The sequence below is a fragment of the Fukomys damarensis genome, unplaced genomic scaffold, assembly GCF_012274545.1.
Source record: "Fukomys damarensis isolate Sample0158 unplaced genomic scaffold, DMR_v1.0_HiC HiC_scaffold_34, whole genome shotgun sequence".
Classification (NCBI taxonomy): Eukaryota; Metazoa; Chordata; class Mammalia; order Rodentia; family Bathyergidae; genus Fukomys; species Fukomys damarensis.
In genome coordinates this window covers 1,798,089-1,798,391 of record NW_022900946.1, presented here as the reverse complement: position 1 = coordinate 1,798,391, position 303 = coordinate 1,798,089, and the positions used below count along the sequence as shown (strand labels likewise).

Here is a 303-nt window from a genome sequence, read left to right as displayed (position 1 = left end):
GGGCCGCCACCCGCTTACCATGCTGCCGGGGAGGGGCGGCTCCGGTGAGCGGGCTTTCGGGCTTCGGTCTCGTCGGGCTAGCGCCGTTCAGGTCATGGTCCCAGCAGGCTCGGGAAGTCCCCCGCTCAGGCAAACACCACTCCTTCCCCGCTCTGGCCCCGCGGGGACGCCCTAGAAAGGGCAGGGCCGCCCGGTCCGCCTCATCGAGGACCCACGCGACGACGCATCCACCAAGGAAACGGAGAGGCAGGAAATGGGGCTCGAAGGCCGGCGAGGGGGCAGCGGCTCGGGGCCCCCGCCCAG

The 303-nt window shown here is 72.3% G+C and overlaps 1 protein-coding gene across 3 annotated transcripts in view; it reads right to left on the bottom strand.

Moving 5' to 3' along the window:
- Xpo6 (exportin 6) overlaps positions 1 to 297 on the bottom strand; it is a 108,202-nt gene extending 107,905 nt beyond the window's left edge. For all 3 annotated transcript variants that reach the window (XM_019207411.2, XM_010623503.3, XM_019207410.2), the window contains exon 1: positions 19 to 297. In XM_019207411.2, the coding sequence (XP_019062956.1) occupies positions 19 to 21 (3 nt within the window). In that variant the 5' untranslated portion in view covers positions 22 to 297. The remainder of the gene's footprint in view (positions 1 to 18) is intronic.
- Between the last annotated feature and the right edge of the window lie 6 nt (positions 298 to 303).